A 17784-nucleotide genomic window follows, 5' to 3' on the forward strand; every position below is an offset into this window, starting at 1 on the left:
AATAAGCCTATGACTAAAGGCATAAACCCACTTGCTCACACATTGTCAACAACTGCTTAAACATAGATGAGAGACTTTTCTCAAGAGCTTGAAATGCTGCAGCCCTCACAGACAGGCACTGCAAGTCACTCACTAAGCTGGAAATGTAGCCATGCACCCGCTGGGCACACACTGGTTGAATCAACGTTGTTTCCACGTCATTTCAATAAAATTACATTGAGCCACGTGGAATAAACATTAAATTGATGTCTGTGCCCAGTGAGTTATGACTAACTCAAAAAGCATACCCTTTTCACTATTTTAACAATGATTGATCAGAGATAGGTTTAAAAAATGTAAAGTATTTATGCCTTTTCCAGTAGATTGTAGTTTGAGGTGATAAAGAGGAGAAAATAGAACCTTGTGTTAATGTGCTGTCTGGGCCTCGAGCTTCCTGTCGGACCAGTGTCCAGCTGCTGTGTCTCTGCCCACGGGGAGGTTAGTCCCATCTGCACCCCGTCTCTCTGACAAACGCATCGACCAGAGCAGAATCCCCGCTGTGCTGAGCCCCTGCAGAGACACCATGCTAATGAGACCTGCACCTCTGTGACAGGTGAGGACACAGACACCAGAGTTGTCATCAAGCTACACGACAAGCGTACCCCAATGCACTCATACTCAGACGCGCCAAACAAAGAAAACTGCCAGGCACATGGCAAACATCTCCAACACACAAATAAACACTTTTCATACCTTTCAAAACAGGGGTTTTAATTTAGTTAACATTTACGAGAACAGCACAGACATTCATTTCCATCTGTTATATACTTTACAGATAGATGCACAAGTCAATGTTCATAGATATCCATATCAGAGACTCACAGGCTCCAGTGGAGTAAAGAAAGTCCTCCTGTCTGTCTGTGACGAGCATTAAACTTCAGCAGTGCAGAAACAAGCACACACAGTAATAATGTCCCCTTTGAGGGTCCCTGGGAAAACAATCACAATGGGGCTTTGTGGAGGTTGTAGTCATCTGGAAACCAGCATTGAACCTCCCAATCAGGCCTTCATCATGACATTAAACTACACTACCCAGCATGCCACTGGTGGTAACATTCAGTAGTATTAATGGGACAGCATGAATCACAAGAACTCACTTCAATATCTGGTGAGAGATGGGAGGAGGAGTAAAGATTATATATATATATATTTTTTTCCTTCAAAAAAGAACATACGAGAATGTAAATATATTCAGATTAAAATATAATTAGGTATATACTGTATTTTAAGTTACTTGATTTTGATCCACGGTTGGGGAGTTGACTGTCACAAATGTATGAAAAAGACACAAAAGGCATATACTGTTTGTCTCATCAGATAGATAAGTATTGAGTATGACAAATGCCAAGCAGGAGTTTACTATGTCTTGAGTGCAGTTAAAAGTTTAGATATAAAATAATTTAGTTTGCTGACACACAATGCCTTGAGACTTACAAAAAAGAAAAATCTAAATTTAAAATTTCAGTTGAATATTTCCACAAACTGTTAATTCAAAAACACCTGCCAGGCTTTAGAGTACCTGACCTGTCCTCTGACTGCATGGAGAACTGTCATACAGCCGCCTTTACCATATATCCATTTGGAACACACACACTTTCATGAAATCTACAGGGTATAATAGGGAAATATGCCAACCAAAGTATTCTGGTTGATCCTAATGCTATATTTGGTTGACACAAATATACTGTTGGTGGTGGTACACATCTGACATAATGGATCATGGTACTAACTAAGGATGTCTTAAGACACGCTGTTTAAACAGTATACATAGTTGGTTGAGGGTTTTGAACATGGCATTATTTCCACTATGAGTTGAATTATGGAGCGCTCCCATCTCTTACACTGATTAAGAAAAGCAGGACTCCCCCTGCTTTAGGTAAATGAGGTGGCCTCTGTCCTTCCATTAACATTGTTTGTTTTTGTTTCGCATGTTTGGTCAGCCGAGGCGAGCATGCCGTCCCCCTCTCTCTCTCTCCTCTTCCTCTCCACAGGAAGAGAATAATATTCAGCGGGCTTCTCGTGTCTCCATCGACCGCCGTCCCCCACCACTCAGCTATGAGGCACAGGGAAGCTACTGACGTCAAGATCAGCTTGTTTTGTTGTTCACCACAGAGGGAAAACAAGAAGAACAACACTTCAACAAATGCACAGTGCAAATAAGCTTTTCTCTTTTAAGGTCTCTTCACTTTGGGCAGAGTAGACTGAGGAGACAGGGGCAGGCATTGAGGAGGAGGTGGGGACACAGGGAGAGAGCTCTGGACTGCAGCTCTGCCGTCTGTCTGTCTGTGTCTGTCTGGGATTCTCCTGCCCCGGGGGCTCTACTTGTACAGGCTCATGGTGGGGCTCTGGTACATGCACATGTAGGCGTCACACAGCAGACGGCGGGCCTGGCCCTGGATGCTCTTGGGGTCCAGGGCGTGCAGCTCCTCAGGGGTCATCTTCAGATAGGCCCCCACCTCCGGACATGGAGACACCTGGGGGATGTTGAAGCCATTCTGCCCTCCTGTGGAACAACAAACACAGACAGAGCACTCAGATCTGTGGTATTAAAGCAATGGCAAGTGTTCTAGTTATATTTCTATGTAACATAATTTCTGTGTGTGAATTAATCCAAAATATTTACTATTGAGCTGAATATCTACTCATAATTATGAACAATGAGACAATATCATAAAAATAGCTGGTTTGACAGTTCATAATAACTTTGTAAATGATTCAAAATACTGCTTCCCCCACAACAACAAAAAACAAAAAGTTATCCAATAACTCCTGAAGATTTTTCTCCCCATACCGTCGCGGTCGGCCATACTGTCGAAGAAGAGCCATGCAGAGTCTTGGTGGCCGTACTTGACGAAGGCCACGTAGTGACTGGTCTCGATGCAGAGCACGGCGAACAGCTCCATCCGCTGGCGAGGGAAGCTACCCTGCCGCCACACACCCTCTTGCAGTTCCTTGGGGACGGACAACTTGCCGTGGCGATGGGCCTTCCTCCTCGGGTGGAGGTGAACCTGAGGGAACACATACACAGACATAATGGTTGGAAATAAGTATTTACCTATTTCTTGGGGATTTGTAAGTATTTCTATGCACTAGTTATAAAATCGGTCTAATAACAGTTCTCACAGATCGATGGCAACTACAGCGTAAAGAATAAACTGAAGAATGACAAGTTTCACAATTATAATAAATCAACTACACATATATTCACAGAGTTTGGCAAAAATATTCACATATGTGCCTCAAAGTTCAAGGTAAATATTTTTTCTTCAGCTATAAGTTATTTAAGCAATAAGGCACGAGGGGGTATGGTATATGGCCAATATACCATGGCTAATGGCTGTTCTTAAGCACGACGCAACGAGGAGTGCCTGGATACAGCCCTTAGCCGTGGTATATTGGTCATATACCACAAACCCCCGAGGTGCCTTATTGCTATTATAAACTGATTACCAACGTAATTAGAGAAGTAAAAATACATGTTTTGTCATAGCCGTGGTATATCAGACCTTATACCACGGGTATCAGCCAATCAGCATTCAGGGCTCAAACCACCCAGTACAAAATACAACTTAGAAAGTTACATGAAACTCAGTCATTCCTTAGGACTTGTCACCCCCAAGTGGATTGTACTGGAACTACACTGCTTTACAACTACTGCAAGTCCCTGATGAGATCCCCTTAGTTTATATGTTGGTGGAATGGCACCCTCTGTCTGTTACCTGTGTATTGCACTTTTCACAGAACTGTTTTATCTTCCCGGCAGTGATGTCACCGTCCTCGTAGCACTCCCTGCATTCATACAGAGCCAGACCCCCGCAGATTCGACACTCCCTGGGAGCTGAGCGAGAAGCACAGGGTTGAGGGTTGACTATACACACCCACATGTCGATGGAGAACAGTAGATTTCTGATATGGAAAACAGTTACCACATTCAATAATGATAATCCAACTACAACCACATTCAAATAAAATAACTTTTTACGCACTGTCTTCAAGTAAGTCTGTGATGTCTAACTCTAGTGAGGGGAAGATCTTGTTGAACATCTTGAAGTCCTTCCCAAAGCGAGGCATCTGGATGATAAGGCAGGAAGGAGCCTGAACAGAGAGAAGACACATGAAGTCACCACATCAAATTTTATTGGTCACATATACATATTTAGCAGATGTTATTTCGGGTGTAGCGAAATGCTTGTGTTCCTAGCTCCAACAGTGCAGTAGTATCTAACAACTCACACAAATCCAAAAGAATGGAATTAAGAAATATATAAATATTAGATCGAGCAATGACGGAGTGGCATTGACTAAAATAATGTAGAATAGAATACAGTATATACATATGAGATGAGTAAAGTAGTATGTAAACATTATTAAATTGACTAGTGTTCCATTATTAAAGTGGCCAGTGATTCCAAGTCTACAGTATGTCTATAGGGCAGCAGCCTCTTTTATTTGTATTATTTAACTAGGCAAGCCAGTTAAGAAGAAATTCTTATTTACAATGACGGCCTACCCCTGCCAAACCCTAACCAGGACGACGCTGGGCCAACTGTTCGCCGCACTATGGGACTCCCAATCCTGGCCGGTTGTGATACAGCCTGGAATCGAACCAGGGTCTGTAGTGACGCCTCTAGCACTGAGATGCAGTGCCTTAGACCGCTGCGCCACTCGGGAGCCTCTAAGGTGCAGGGTTGCGTAACCGGGTGTTAGACTGCTAGTGATGTCTATAAGTCTGATGGTCTTGAGATATAGGCTGTTTTTCAGTCTCTCGGTCCCAGCGTTAATGCACCTGTACTGACCTCACCTTCCGGGTGATAGCGGGGTGAAGTGGTGGTTGATGTCCTTGAGGATCTTTTTGGCCTTCCTGTGACATCGGGGGCTGTAGGTGTCCTGGAGGGCAGGTAGTTTGCCCTCGGTGATGCGTTGGGAGTTGCCGTACCAGGCGGTGATGCAGCCCAACAGGATGCTCTCAATCGTGCATCTGAAAGTTTGTTTGGGTTTTAGGGGCCAAGCCAAATTTCTTCAGCCTCCTAAGGTTGAAGAGGCGCTGTTGCGCTTTCTTCACCACACTGTCTGTGGTTGGACCATTTCAGATCTTCAGTGATGTGTAAGCCAAAGGGAAGCTTTCCACCTTCTCCACTGCGGTACCGACAATGTGGATAGGGGCGTGCTGCCTCTGCTGTTTCCTGAAGTCCACGATCAGCACTTTTGTTTTGTTGACGTTGAATGAGAATTTATTTTCCTGGCACCACTCTTCCAGGACCCTCACCTCCTCCCTGTAGGCTGTCATTGATGGTAATCAGGCCTACTACGGTTGTGTCGTCTGCAAACTTGATGATTGAGTTGGAAGCGTGCGTGGCCACGCAGTCATTGATGAACAGGGAGTACAGGAAGGGGCTGAGCACGCACCCTTGTGGGGCCCCAGTGTTGAGGATCAGCAAAGTGGAGTTGTTGTTTCCTACCTTCACCACCTGGGGGCAGCCCATCAGGAAGTCCAGGACCCAGTTGCACAGGCCAGGGTTGAGACCCAGGGCCCCGAGCTTAATGATGAGCTTGGAGGGCACTATGGTGTTGAATGCTGAGCTATAGTCAATGAACAGCATTCTTACATTGACCTATCCCATCTGGAAAAGAGGAATGCCTGTGTGCAGTGCGATGGCGATTGCATTGTCTGTGGATCTATTGGGGCGGTAAGCAAATTGAAGTGGGTCTAGGGTGTCAGGTAAGGTAGAGGGTGATATGATCCTTGACTAGTCTCTCAATGCACTTCATGATGACAGAAGTGAGCGCTACGGGGCGTTAGTCATTTAGTTCAGTTACCTTTGCTTTCTTGGGTACAGGAACAATGGTGGACATCTTCAAGCAAGACGGCGTTCCCTTTGTAGTCCGTGATTGTCTGTAGACCCTGCCACATACGTCTCGTGTCTGAGCCGTTGAATTGCGACTCCACTTTGTCTCTGTACTGACGTTTTTCCTGTTTGATTGCCTTACGGGAGGGAACTACACTGTTTGTATTCGGCCATATTCCCAGTCACTTTGCCATGGTTCAATGCGGTGGTTCGCGCTTTCATTTTTGCGTGAATGCTGCCATCTAGCCAAGGTTTCTGGTTTGGGTAGGTCAGTCACCGTATCCGTGTATTCGTCAATGTTATTCTCAGAGGCTACGCGCAACATATCCCAGTCCACGTGATCAAAACAATCTTGAAGCATGGATTCCGATTGGTCAGACCAGCGTTGAATAGACCTTAGCACGGGTACTTCCTCTTTGTTTCTGCCTATAGGAAGGGAGGAACAATATGGAGTCATGATCAGATTTGTCGAAGTGAGGGTGGGGGAGGGCCTTGTAGGCATTTCGAAAAGTTGAGTAGCAGTGGTCCAATGTTTTTCTAGAGCGAGTACTACAGTTGGTAAAACTTCGATAGCGTCTTCCTCAAATTTGCATGTTAAAATCCACAGCTACAATAAATTCGGCCTCAGGATATGTGGTCTCCAGTTTGCATAAAGTCCAGTGTTGTTCTTTGAGAGCCGCCGTGGTATCGGCTTGAGAGGGAATATACACGGCTGTGACTATAACCAAAGAGAATTCTCTTGGGAGTTAATACAGTCGGCATTTGATTGTGGGGTATTTTAGGTCGGGTGAACAAAAGGACTTGAGTTTCTGTATGTTACCACAGTCACACCATGAGTAGTTATTCATGAAACATACACCCCCGCCTTTCTTCTTCCCGGAGAGTTCTTTATTCCTGTCTGCGTGATGTATTGAGAACTCAGCTGGCTGTATGGTCAGGATATCCCGAGAGAGCCATGTTTCTGTGAAACAGAGTATGTTACAATCCCTGATGTCTCTCTGGAAGGAGATCCTCGCTCTGAGCTCGTCTACTTTATTGTCCAGAGACTGAACATTAGCGAGTAATATAAGCGGTGGATGGTGTGCACGCCTCCTGAGTCGGACTAGAATTCCACTCTAAATACCTCTTCTCCGCCGGCGGTGTTTTGGAGCAGGCTCTGGAATAAGTTAAATTGCCCTGGAGGGTACGAACAAAGGATCCAATTCGAGAAAGTCGTATTCCTGGTCGTAATTCTGGCGAGTTACCACCGCTCTGATATCCAAAAGTTCTTACAGCTGTATGTAATAACACCCCCAAAATGATGGGCTAATAATGTAAGAAATAACACACAAAAAAACAAAACACTGCAAAGTTGCTTTGGACCTAGAAGCAGAGCTGCCATATCTGTCGGCACCATCTTACCTTACTGAGGAACAGCCATTACATAACAAACAAAATAAAGCACTTGATTGGTGACAGCAGAGCAAACAACATCCCACTTAAATTCCACAAAAGAGAACTGTATGTGTATTCTACAAGCTACTGATCCTGCCAATTTCCCATAGTAACTCAGCCTGTCATTGATTAATTCAGCTAAACATTAGAATTGATAGTCAAGTTGACTCTCCCTTCATGCTCCTAGAATGAATTGCTTATTGATTGCAATCAGCAAATCATTCACCTCTGAGCAACCCAACCACTGACAGACATACAGACAGGTCACCTCAGCAAACTTGAGGTCACTGTTGATGAAGGACCACTCTATGAGCTGCTGGCTGGTTGGCACACCCACTTTGTCCTTCTTATCCATGAAGATCTGGTAGAAGTAGCAGTCCTGAACCTTCTGACCTGCCGACCTAGACACGACAGACACAAACAGGATATCATGTGTAATTCATTGGAAATCGTACTAATTTGAGCTCAGCTTAGATGCATGTCTAAATATTATTAAATGTGTATACTATTAGTAGAAATAGTTTAGATAAGCAATAACAAGAGGATATGTTTAGGAGTACGTTTAATGTAGACTGACCTCAGCTTGAGTAAGGGGTCCACCCTCAATATGTGATGGAACAGAATATTGAGGAACTCCTCAGGATCTGTGAGGTGACCATTACGTTTATAACACGCTTAAAACATTTAGAATAAGTTTATGACATTAATAACAAAACCCCAAAACTTTAATATTTTGATAAAGGCATTAGACACCTTTTTCTTCAGACGTGAACCCTGAGGCAGCTTCTACCTTCTCCAGTATCCTTCTGAGCTTCATCACTTTAGTGGCACACACATAGCCATGTCTACCAAGACAAATAAAAATAGAATCAGAGGATCTCACAGTTATGATACTTGGCTGTGTCTAGAAAACTAATGAAAGTGCTTATAAATGACATGTTAAGCATTGGTTTGCCACATGACATTATACTGAATGAATGTGTCTGAACAAAACACGAGGAGCAGTTTCCTACTTACATGCGCAGGGGGTTGACAATCTCTGTGCGTAGCAGCTCCTGTGTCTCTCGGTAATACTCTACGTCAGTCTTGGACCTCGGCCTCAGCAGAACCGTGTCCAGGACTGAGCTGAAGGAAAACAGGCTAAAGACAGGAAAAGAGGGAAAGAAAAACCATGACTCCCTGTTGAGAGACTAAAAAAAAAAAATCACTACAGTGACATAGGAATGAGGAGGTTAAGAACTCTATAATAATACACGCAAGGAAGAAGTGAAAACTCAGATCTCTCTCTCCTATGTCCTCACCAGAAGAGTGTGGAGTCCAGGTAGCAGGAGTTGTAGTGTCCCTGGATACCTTTCTTCTTGCCCACCATGATGTCTAGACCGTCATTCTCAGTGCGTGGAGGAGTGTTCTCATGCACCACCTCACTCAGATAACCCCCGAAAGCTGGACAGACACAAATGGTGAAGTTTAAGTTGACAATCCTGGGCAGGACTGCTTAGCTGGGTGGAAATTTCCCTGTATTGCCTTTACCCATCCAATCCTAGGGAGTACCTAGGGGTCAATTTGTAATTCAGCGCAGGACTGACAGGTGACACCAGTGACTCACCGATAGAATTGCATCTCTCTATGGGGTTGGAGGAGTGGTGTAGGGAGGGGAAACGGGAGTCAGGCCGGCAGCATTTCAGCTTCACAAACAGGGCCTTCTTGGGCGCGCAGCTGAAGTAGCGGGTACCTTGAAAGGTGCCGTCTGTACAGCCAACACACTCCTCCTCCTGAGAGAGCAGAACCAGACAAGGCCATCATGATGTTATGAGTGCAGTTAGCTGTATGCTATTACACCAAACATATAGCTAGTAATGATACTGGATTTGGATGATTCTACCATTCAATTAACCAAATGTTGGTTTCTCTGAAGTTTTCCTGAAATTCTTAGTTCACTTTCTGTGACAATGTTATTGGTAAAAACATAAGACAAAACAGCCAGGTCTCAGAGGCTACAAAGAGACAATCCTTCCAGTCAGTGTAATGATCTCTCACCAGCTCCAGGCCAGCCAGTGGCTCTGGTAGTCCCGGGGGCAGCCCCACCCAGCGGATGACCCCACACAGGGGCGGGTTCTCCTTCACCTCCACTAGGGACCCCACCTCCAGACCAGGCACTCCCCCACCCCCACGAGAGCTGGGGGGTGAGGGGGGCCGCGGGGAGGGAGGGGTGGGCGACGGGGGCTCTGGCATCTGCATCTGCTCTCCCATCACTGACTGCACGGAGAGGGAGAGGGGTCCATGGCTCATGCTGCCATTGGGCCCCGTCTTACGGCTCAGGCTGAAGGGCAGGGAGTGGAACTTGTTGTCATTGGACAAGGAAGCAGAGGGCGGGGCCCTGGTAGGAGGTGTGGTTTCATTGAAGTCAGGGGGCGTGTCTGTGAGGGACTTGGCAGGGTCTTCCCCGACTGCAGAGGAAAACAAAATACAATCAATTTTCACTGCAGCAGACATTACACTGACAGAGAGCTTCTAGCATTGTGGACTCATCAGATATTAATTAGGCTTTTTTGCCAAAGTTGTGAATAGGGAGTGTGCAGGTGGTGTCACAGCTTCATATCAGCTTTAGCAAACCAAATGTAATGTTGGCTTATAAACACTTTCACTATAAAGTGTATACACATTTTTTACATTCACTGTAAACAGAACCATAAAATGTACCTTGTGTGACACAATGACGTTTTAATTTACCTCCCATGGGAGTTGAAAAACGTAAATATTTGTGTCACAGAGTGTGTTGAGAAAATCTAAATGCCTCCACATGGAGACAGCCACAGAATAATCCAGAAGAGATGGGTGAGTCACAAGATCATCACGTCACCAATGGAAAATACAATACACCATCAAATATGAATATGATGGACCTGAACATATGGGTAAGAAGGCAGTGATGAAAAACAAAACAGAGGTGATGAAACAGAACAGAGGAAACAGCTGTGACAGGATTTCTCTCATTCCTGCGACATAGAGGAGTCATCTCCACTGGGTCTTCCTCACCCTAGAGTCCACTGATAGCTCCATAACTTTACACACAGGCTTTACATGACTCAATGATTTTCGATCCCTTGGTTTCACTTGTGTAATTATCCATTCATCACCACCACGCTGTAAGGAAAATGATATTTGACCCCATGTAGGCTACCTACCTAAACTACCCCACACTATCCCCCATGAAACATATCCACATGTCCTCACTTAAACCAAGTACTGAAGGCTTTCACTAATGCTTACAGGAAACCATCAAGAATAAAGTACAGTACTTTACCTAATTTAATTATTCTGAGAGCGAATAAATGCAAGACATGTTATTAAAGCATTATTAAAAGCCTTTGTGATTTGAGGAAGACCATGCCACAGCAATTGCACCATGCAGGTGGACCTCACAGTTAATGGGAATGAATAGATAGAGGACTCTCAGTGAAGGGTCTTGATCAGGGCCGGGACAATACCAGTATCGCGATACTCGTTAGCATAGTGTCAAGGAAACAAAACACAAAGCGGGTTTAACTTCTTTAGGAAACCAACCCCCATTGTGTTGTCATCCAGTCACATTTATTTATATTCCAAGCTATAGAACACACTATTTTACATACAGCAGGTATTTTAAAAAGGACCAAAAGAGTTTGATCTGCTTCATGTTTTTATTTTTGCACTGGAAAAAATATCTTGATACTTGTATCGTCACAGCCCTAGTCTTGATAGCAAGCTTTTTTTAATCAAATCACAGTAAAATTAAAATGTTATCTACCTAAACAATACAATAATTAAGTTAAAGATCAAACGCATTCTTTATTTGTTCACTGATTGGTAAATGAATACTGTAGAACAACCATGCATTAACAGGACCCTGCTATCAAGACAGATGGGAGTCTCAGTACTGTATCTTGCTGGGGCTTTACCTTCATCAATGTACCATGTGCTTTTGGATTTGGACTGGACTGGGTGGTCAACAGAGCTGCCATTTAAAGTATAATACAACTCTGACTTGCTTCTACTCCCACACTGAAGACCTAAGCCTGGAGATAACACAATTCAACAGAGAAACAGAAAAGAAGCAGGTATGTGTTTGCTGCAGTGGAGGCTGCTGGGAGGAGAACAGCTCATAATAATAGCTGGAATGGAGTGAATGGAATGGTATCAAACCCATGAAAACCATGTTTTTCATACCATTCCATTTACGCCAATGCAGCCATTATTATGAGGCGTTCTTTAATGACAGCGGGATAGGTGGGGAGAGGAGGGAGAGAGAAAGGCATAGAGAGAGGGAACGGAGGCAGATTGTCAGCACACTGAGCAGGTCAGTAGCCATGCAAGGAACACAATGGTTCGGTAACTCTCACCACTCCACACCATTCACATCAGCTCTGGAATCCAAATTGGCCATTCACACAAATGGAATCTGGCAAAACTTCTATTTTCCAAAATTCAGTCATCATGCCTTATTGATATTATTTCCCAATGACAGAACCATCAGCCAATATCACATCAGCACACTAACACCATGTTAAAGTGTTATAGTGTTAGCTAGTACATGCACTTTAAGCCAGCAGCAGTACCTTTGCTCTTTGGTTTGCTTTGGCCAGAGGAGGACTTGTCACTGCTGCTGCCTCTGGGGGTAAAACTGTGCTTCTGCAGCCTCTGGTCCTGCATGGAGTATTCTGCAAACACACAGTCCAGTATAACAACAGTGTGGAACACCACTGATATACCCGTCCCCTTGTGCAAAAACCCTACACTGCACAGCTGTCGGTCTTGTTGCAGGTGCTGGCAGGTATACAGTATATACAGTCGGTAGTTTGCATACACCTTAGCCAAATACATTTAAAACTCAGTTTTTCACAATTCCTGACATTTAATCCCAGTAAAAATTCCCTGTCTTAGGTCAGTTAGGATCACCACTTTATTTTAAGAATATAAAATGTCTGAATAATTGTAGAGAATATGATTAATTTCAGCTTTTATTTCTTTCATCACATTCCCAGTGGGTCAGAAGTTTACATACACTCAATTAGTATTTGGTAGCATTGCTTTTAAATTGTTAAACGCTTCGGGTAGCCTTCCACAAGCTTCCCACAATAAGTTGGGTGAATGTTGGCCCATTCCTCCTGACAGAGCTGGTGTAACTGAGTCAGGTTTGTAGGCCTCCTTGCTCGCACACGCTTTTTCAGTTCTGCCCACAAAGTTTCTATAAGATAGAGGTCAGGGCTTTTCTTGTCCTTATAGCCATTTTGCCACAACTTTGGAAGTATGCTTGGGGTCATTGACCATTTGGAAGACCCATTTGCGACCAAGCTTCAACTTCCTGACTGATGTCTTGAGATGTTGCTTCAATATAGCCACAATTTTCCTGCCTCATGATGCCATCTATTTTGTGAAGTGCACCAGTCCCTCCTGCAGCAAAGCAAACCCACAACATGATGCTGTCACCCCCGTGCTTCACGGTTGGGATGGTTTTCTTTGGCTTGCAAGCCTCCCCTTTTTTCCTCCAAACATAACGATGGTCATTATGGCCAAACAGTTATATTTCAGTTTCATCAGACGAGGACATTTCTCCAAAAAGTACGATCTTTGTTCCCATGTGCAGTTGCAAACCGTAGTCTGGCTTTTTTATGGCGGTTTTGGAACAGTGGCTTCTTCCTTGCTGAGCGGCCTTTCGGGTTATGCCGATATAGGACTCGTTTTACTGTGGATATAGATACTTTTGTACCCGTTTCCTCCAGCATCTTCACAGGGTCCTTTGCTGTTGTTTTGGGATTGATTAGCACTTTTCGCACCAAAGTACGTTCATCTCTAGGAGACAGAACGCGTCTCCTTCCTGAGTGGTATGACGGCTGCGTGGTCCCATGGTGTTTATACTTGCGTACTATTGTTTGTACAGATGAACGTGGTACCTTCAGGCGTTTGGAAATTGCTCCCAAGGATGAACCAGACATGTGGAGGTCTACAATTATTTTTCTGAGGTCTTAGCTGATTTCTTTAGATTTACCCATGATGTCAAGCAAAGAGGCACTGAGTTTGAATGTAGGCCTTGAAATACAGTGGGGCAAAAAAGTATTTAGTCAGCCACCAATTGTGCAAGTTCTCCCACTTAAAAAGATGAGAGACGCCTGTAATTGTCATCATAGGTACACTTCAACTATGACAGACAAAATGAGAAGAAAAAAAATCCAGAAAATCACATTGTATGATTTTTTATGAATTTATTTGCAAATTATGGTGGAAAATAAGTATTTGGTCAATAACAAAAGTTTATCTCAATACTTTGTTATATACCCTTTGTTGGCAATGACAGAGGTCAAAAGTTTTCTGTAAGTCTTCACAAGGTTTTCACACACTGTTGCTGGTATTTTGGCCCATTCCTCCATGCAGATCTCCTCTAGAGCAGTGATGTTTTGGGGCTGTTGCTGGGCAACACGGACTTTCAACTCCCTCCAAAGATTTTCTATGGGGTTGAGATCTGGAGACTGGCTAGGCCACTCCAGGACCTTGAAATGCTTCTTACGAAGCCACTCCTTCGTTGCCCGGGCGGTGTGTTTGGGATCATTGTCATGCTGAAAGACCCAGCCACGTTTCATCTTCAATGCCCTTGCTGATGGAAGGAGGTTTTCACTCAAAATCTCACGATACATGGCCCCATTCATTCTTTCCTTTACACGGATCAGTCGTCCTGGTCCCTTTGCAGAAAAACAGCCCCAAGGCATGATGTTTCCACCCCCATGCTTCACAGTAGGTATGGTGTTCTTTGGATGCAACTCAGCATTCTTTGTCCTCCAAACACGACGAGTTGAGTTTTTACCAAAAAGTTATATTTTGGTTTCATCTGACCATATGACATTCTCCCAATCTTCTTCTGGATCATCCAAATGCTCTCTAGCAAACTTCAGACGGGCCTGGACATGTACTGGCTTAAGCAGGGGGACACGTCTGGCACCGCAGGTTGAGTCCCTGGCGGCGTAGTGTGTTACGGATGGTAGGCTTTGTTACTTTGGTACCAGCTCTCTGCAGGTCATTCACTAGGTCCCCCCGTGTGGTTCTGGGATTTTTGCTCACCGTTCTTGTGATCATTTTGACCCCACGGGGGTGAGATCTTGCGTGGAGCCCCAGATCGAGGGAGATTATCAGTGGTCTTGTATGTCTTCCATTTCCTAATAATTGCTCCCACAGTTGATTTCTTCAAACCAAGCTGCTTACCTATTGCAGATTCAGTCTTCCCAGCCTGGTGCAGGTCTACAATTTTGTTTCTGGTGTCCTTTGACAGCTCTTTGGTCTTGGCCATAGTGGAGTTTGGAGTGTGACTGTTTGAGGTTGTGGACAGGTGTCTTTTATACTGATAACAAGTTCAAACAGGTGCCATTAATACAGGTAACGAGTGGAGGACAGAGGAGCCTCTTAAAGAAGAAGTTACAGGTCTGTGAGAGACAGAAATCTTGCTTGTTTGTAGGTGACCAAATACTTATTTTCCACCATAATTTGCAAATAAATTCATTAAAAATCCTACAATGTGATTTTCTGGATTTTTTTTCTCATTTTGTCTGTCATAGTTGAAGTGTACCTATGATGAAAATTACAGGCCTCTCTCATCGTTTTAAGTGGGAGAACTTGCACAATTGGTGGCTGACTAAATACTTTTTTGCCCCACTGTACATCCAAAGGTACACCTCCAATTGACTCAAATTATGTAAATTAGCTTATCAGAGGCTTCTAAAGCCATGACAATTTTCTGGAATTTTCCAAGCTGTTTAAAGGCATAGTCAACTTAGCGTATTGTAAACTTCTGACCCACTGGAATTGTGATACAGTGAATTATAAGTGAAATAATCTGTCTGTAAACAATTGTTGGAAAAATTATTTGTGTCATGCACAAAGTAGGGTTAGGGTTACCGACTTGCCAAAACTATAGTTTGTTAACAAGAAATTTGCGGAGTGGTTGAAAAATTAGTTTTAATGACTCCAACCTAAGTGTATGTAAACATCCGACTTCAACTGTATACCCCTCATCATAGCACCATTACAAAGTATAGGCCTGCTACAATAGGAAATAGGCCTAATAATGATTGGTGGTTGTGGAGCCTGGTAAAGCAGTGGGAAGGGCTATATAATTGTGCAAAATACAATTAATCACAAAGACTGATGCAAAGTGAAAAGCATACTTTCACTCATTACCATAGACTTCAAGTACAGGTGAACATTATCAGACTTAGGTTTCAGAGAGCAAAAAGCTTTTCAAAGAGAAAATGCATTAACGAAATGTACCCACCCATGCGCACACACACACACACACGCACGCTTCAAGTATGTCCAAGAAGTCCATGAACGTCAAAGCATCTGAACCATTTTTGGGGTTCAGAGTCAGACAGCACACACAAACAAATCAATAAAACCAATGGCGAGAACAAAGAGGCTGAGAGGAGCAGAATCTCACTTGACTTTCAAAAACAAGCAGAGCCATCAAACAAAAGAGTCTCTGTTACTGCTGCTGCTGCTGTTACTGCTGCTACTGTTCCTGCTGCTACTGTTCCTGCTGCTACTGTTCCTGCTGCTACTGTTCCTGCTGCTACTGTTCCTGCTGCTACTGTTCCTGCTGCTACTGTTACGCAGCATCTCACTTGACTTTCAAAAACAAGCAGAGCCATCAAGCAAAAGAGCCTCTGTTACTGCTGCTGCTGTTACTGCCGCTACTGCCGCTACTGCTGCTGCTACGACTATTTCTGCTGCTACTGCTATTGCTGCTACGGCTGCTAGTAAAACACACAACACTCCACTTAGTGCTGCTGTGTTCACACACCCCCCACCACAAATACTACACTCATATAACTGCCTGCCTATATGGCTAATAGGCAATACCTGAAGCTTCTTCAGTTATCATTTATAGGATCCAAATAAGGGAGAGAATATTTCAAAAATATATAGATTTGCACTTGATGAAATTGTAATAAATTGAAATAACAATATACATTTGATGTGAGGAAAAAAAGGAGAGAATAGACTACCGGACCGCTGGACTCACCTGGCATTACGTCACAGATGGGGACTAGACGGGTGTGTTCCAGACTGGCGAAATTACACAGCAGCTTCCCGTCGATAACACCATCCCAGTCCCCAATAGGATTGTCCTGGAAGAGGCAGAGGCAGCAACCGATTACTGCTGCGGGCGTTCCTCATCTCCTACAACCTGTACTTACAGTCCCAGTCTCAGCAGCAGTCCTGTCATCACTACGATAGCGCTTCTCTATCCAGTCAACTACCTCCTCCACCCAGTAATGGTCCTCTGTCTGCTCTTCTCTCTCCAGTCAACTACCCCCTCTACCCAGCAATGGTTCTCTGTCTGCTCTTCTCTCTCCAGTCAACTACCCCCTCTACCCAGCAATGGTTCTCTGTCTGCACTTAAACTTTAACTCCCTCTTAACCTTCCCTCTCTCATTTCTCAAAATGTAGCTCCCGCATCTTCAAAACAGAGGAGTGCTTATTCCAATCCCCAGGAAGCAGGGTCAAAGTTCTCCAGTACTGGTTGCTCTACTCCACCACACTAATCTATGTACTTTTGGAAGGTTGGCCCCATTGTGGGCAAAAATAGATCCAAATAAACAAAAACGTTACACAAATATCACCTAATACTAAGCTGTTTTGTATATGGCGTGTCAGAGTGTTGTTGATGTTCTCTGTATGCTGGGCGAGGCTGGAGCAGAGTGGACGGAGCAGTGGACTCTCCTCTCCTTTCCTCGGCTGCCGGGCCAACCCGCTGGCCCTGTGCCACGCTACTGGTCATAGAGCCCAGTGCTGTAGCTACGTCCCCAATGGCACCCTATTGCCAATTTAGTGCACTACATTTGTGCCCAATAGGCTCTAGTCAAAAGTAGTTCACTACATAGGGAATAGGGTGCCATTGGGGACGCAGGCTGCAACTTTACCTCACTCCCCAGCTCCCCGCATGACTACTGCCCTTTGTGTGTGTCCCAGGCCAGAGTAGACCGAGTAGGCTCACTGCTGCTGCTACTAACAACCTGCAGTCAAATGCCTCTGTCATTATGCATGTTCCCTTTTCTTAACTGCTATGCCATCTGATTATATTGGCAACAGGAAACATCAACACCAGCAGCTGGTTGTTAGACTGCTATATAAACATTAGGAATTATATTTTATTTTCTGGATAGACAATCAAATCATACAAACAACCTTACAGGGGCTACTTGAACTAGGCTCTTGCCTAACTTGAGATGTAATTTACAAGTTGTTAGTCATGTTCTATAAATATAGCATTATTATATATGTGGGGTGTACATTTCACCTTTACCTAGTGTTAACAGCAGAGGAGAAGGTAATCTCCACTCTGACAGTATTTACATTGCCAGTCTGCCATTCAACAGCAGACAGGAGCAGGTTGTAGAGGTCCCACTCAGTAAGGCCCCAGTATGGGACCAGCGTCTCA

At 44.2% G+C, this 17784-nt stretch overlaps 1 protein-coding gene across 4 annotated transcripts in view; it reads right to left on the bottom strand.

Annotated features, from left to right (window-relative positions):
* Positions 1-720: 720 nt before the first annotated feature.
* Positions 721-17784, bottom strand: part of LOC120047954 (ubiquitin carboxyl-terminal hydrolase CYLD-like) — a 32328-nt gene continuing 15264 nt past the window's right edge. The window contains exons 6-19 of one of the 4 annotated variants that reach the window (XM_038993596.1): positions 16366-16471; positions 11915-12016; positions 11258-11374; positions 9357-9766; positions 8926-9091; positions 8621-8762; positions 8337-8459; positions 8073-8164; positions 7897-7963; positions 7657-7720; positions 4026-4134; positions 3759-3877; positions 2831-3047; positions 721-2542 (exon numbers count right to left, since the gene is read on the bottom strand). In XM_038993596.1, the coding sequence (XP_038849524.1) occupies positions 2358-2542; positions 2831-3047; positions 3759-3877; positions 4026-4134; positions 7657-7720; positions 7897-7963; positions 8073-8164; positions 8337-8459; positions 8621-8762; positions 8926-9091; positions 9357-9766; positions 11258-11374; positions 11915-12016; positions 16366-16471 (2019 nt within the window). In that variant the 3' untranslated portion in view covers positions 721-2357. Of the gene's footprint in view, positions 2543-2830; positions 3048-3758; positions 3878-4025; positions 4135-7587; positions 7721-7896; positions 7964-8072; positions 8165-8336; positions 8460-8620; positions 8763-8925; positions 9092-9356; positions 9767-11257; positions 11375-11914; positions 12017-16365; positions 16472-17784 lie in introns of all 4 variants that reach the window. The other 3 variants (XM_038993588.1, XM_038993604.1, XM_038993611.1) reach the window with 3 other exon arrangements.

This window comes from Salvelinus namaycush, chromosome 1 (assembly GCF_016432855.1).
Source record: "Salvelinus namaycush isolate Seneca chromosome 1, SaNama_1.0, whole genome shotgun sequence".
In the NCBI taxonomy this organism is placed as follows: Eukaryota; Metazoa; Chordata; class Actinopteri; order Salmoniformes; family Salmonidae; genus Salvelinus; species Salvelinus namaycush.